At 40.9% G+C, this 2,593-nt stretch overlaps 1 protein-coding gene across 1 annotated transcript; it reads left to right on the forward strand.

Annotated features, from left to right (window-relative positions):
* The first annotated feature begins 833 nt into the window (after positions 1-833).
* On the forward strand, positions 834-1,451 carry LOC125103295 (60S ribosomal protein L17-like). Its single transcript, XM_047735233.1, has one exon. It carries the CDS (start codon positions 863-865, stop codon positions 1,415-1,417), a length of 555 nt encoding a protein of 184 aa, XP_047591189.1. The 5' UTR covers positions 834-862; the 3' UTR covers positions 1,418-1,451.
* Positions 1,452-2,593: the final 1,142 nt, after the last annotated feature.

Raw genomic sequence — 2,593 nt, forward strand, 5'->3', positions numbered from 1 at the left:
TGAAATACAAATTGGAGGAAATTGCTTTTGTGGGAAAACATTTCCTCTCCTCAGTGGGTTTCTCTTTTGTGTTCTGCCTGTTCTGATCATGGAATTTTAGAGGCGACTGGGACCTCCTGATAGGGGCCTGGCTTCTGTTCCAAGCTCTCCACAGTGGCCTTAGGCATGGTGCCTTCTCCCTGTGTTTGCTTTTTCCCATCAACGAGGGTTACCTCACTCCCGAACTCCATGTCAAGTGCAGTTACAGCTCCAGATGGTTGTTTCTAAATACAGAGATCTAAAATAAAATAAAACAAAATAAAATAATAAAACAAAACAGCCCGAGGAGCTCGATAGTCATGCTAAGCTTCCTCTTCTCCCTTCACTGTGAGTTCCCAATTCTAAAGATTTTAGATCTGGTCTGAAGCTCAATGCTGTCACAAATTTTTAGCATAGTGAGGACTTTGTATCTCTGGAAAATGTGAACAACAGGAAATGAGAGCTGCCATCTTTTTCTTCCAATAATAAAGATTGCCAAAAGATGGCATCATACACAGACTTTTCTTTAATAGTGCCTACTGAGTCCACCACCTCGATGTCATTGTGCAGTGGTCATTTGAGCAGAGAGCTTGAAGAGTGGTATCACAGGGTGAGGAGGAACGGAAAGAGGGGAGTGCCATTTCCCAAGCACAGTTAGGCTGGGAGTTCAGAGAAGAGGAGCAAATACAGACCTGGTTGGTGTGGGATAAGGCATTAACCATATGGGAACAAAGTATTAAGTTGAACTCCATCAACTTTTAAAAAACTCTGCTCTTCAAAAGACACCATTAAAAGAAAAGACAGCTTAGCTCTTCCTCTCAGCGGCCTGGGGTGACCTCTGAACATGGTTCGCTATTCGCTTGACCCCAAAAACCCTACGAAATCATGCAAGTCAAGAGGTTCAAATCTCCGTGTTCACTTTAAGAACACACGTGAAACTGCCCAGGCCATCAAGGGTTTGCATATCCGAAAAGCCACCAAGTATCTGAAAGACGTCACTTTGCAGAAGCAGTGTGTGCCATTCCGTCGCTACAATGGTGGAGTTGGTAGGTGTGCCCAGGCCAAACAGTGGGGCTGGACACAAGGTCGGTGGCCCAAGAAGAGTGCTGAATTTTTACTGCACATGCTTAAAAACGCAGAGAGTAACGCTGAACTTAAGGGTTTAGATGTCGATTCTCTGGTCATTGAGCACATTCAGGTGAACAAAGCCCCCAAGATGCGGCGTAGGACTTACAGGGCTCATGGTCGGATTAACCCATACATGAGCTCTCCCTGCCACATTGAGATGATCCCTACTGAAAAAGAGCAGATTGTTCCTAAACCAGAAGAGGAGGTTGCACAGAAGAAAAAGATATCCCAGAAGAAACTGAAGAAACAAAAACTTATGGCCTGGGAGTAAATTTGCACAGAATAAATGCAAATAAAAAAAAAAAGAAAAGACAGCTTAGAATGGAAGAAATGATTTGTAAGATGTATCTGATGAAGAATATCCAGCATCGTGCATATATAAAGAACTACAACTCAATAATAAAGCAGACAGAGGACCTAATTCAAAATATGGCAAAAGATTGAAATGGACACTTTATGAAAGAAGATGCATGAATGGCCAATTAGTGTCTGCAAATAGTACTCCAAATCAATGGTCATCGGGAAAATGGAAGTTACAACCACAATGAGATATCACTAAATACTGACCAGAATGGTTAAAATTAAGTTTAATGGATTGACGACACTGAATGTCGGTGAGGTTGAGAAGCAATTGGCACTCTCAAACTCTGTTCGTGAGAGTCTAAATTAGTACAACCACTACGTGTAAAAGAGTGGGCATTTTCTTGTCAAACTAAATCTACACTCCACTCTACCACCTAACAGTTCCACTTCTAAGTATTCACCCAAGAAAGGTAAGAATCTACATCCACAAAAAGGCTTGTCCAAAACCGTTCATGGCAACTTTATTCATAATAGCTTTAAACTGGAAGCAGCACTTGTATCTACCAGTAGGATAATGAATGAATAAAGGGTAGTGTATTCACATAATGAAAGGAATTCATATAATTTCTGTAGTGTTCAGCAAGAAGAAGGGACAAACGCCTGATACATACAACATTGTGGTTGGATCTCAGAAACATGCTGAATAAAAGAAACTTTACAGAAAAGTGTAGTAATAAGTGATTCCCTTATGTGAAGTTCTGAAACAGGCAAAGAAATTTATGTTGGAAAGAAATGTAAATAGTGATTACCTCTGGGAGGCTGAGCATGTCTCTCTACTGGGAAGGGGCAGGTGGAAGCTTACTGGAGTGATGGTAATATCCTGTCTTAGTTCAGTCTACTGTCATAAAAATACCACAGACGGGGTGGCTTAAACACTGGTAAATAAGACAAATTCAACCAAGTAAATTTGAAGACCTAATTGGCTTTATGAAGTGAATCATGAATGAGGCAGCATCCCTACTGGCAAGTAGAGAGATGCTCCAAAAAGTTGTACAAAATGGGAAGGTTTTGTTTTTTTGTTTGTTTGATTATTCTTTTACCCCAGAAAGAGGATGGGACAAGAAGTTCTTGGCAAAAGAAAAGA

Source organism: Lutra lutra, chromosome 6 (assembly GCF_902655055.1).
Source record: "Lutra lutra chromosome 6, mLutLut1.2, whole genome shotgun sequence".
NCBI lineage: Eukaryota > Metazoa > Chordata > Mammalia > Carnivora > Mustelidae > Lutra > Lutra lutra.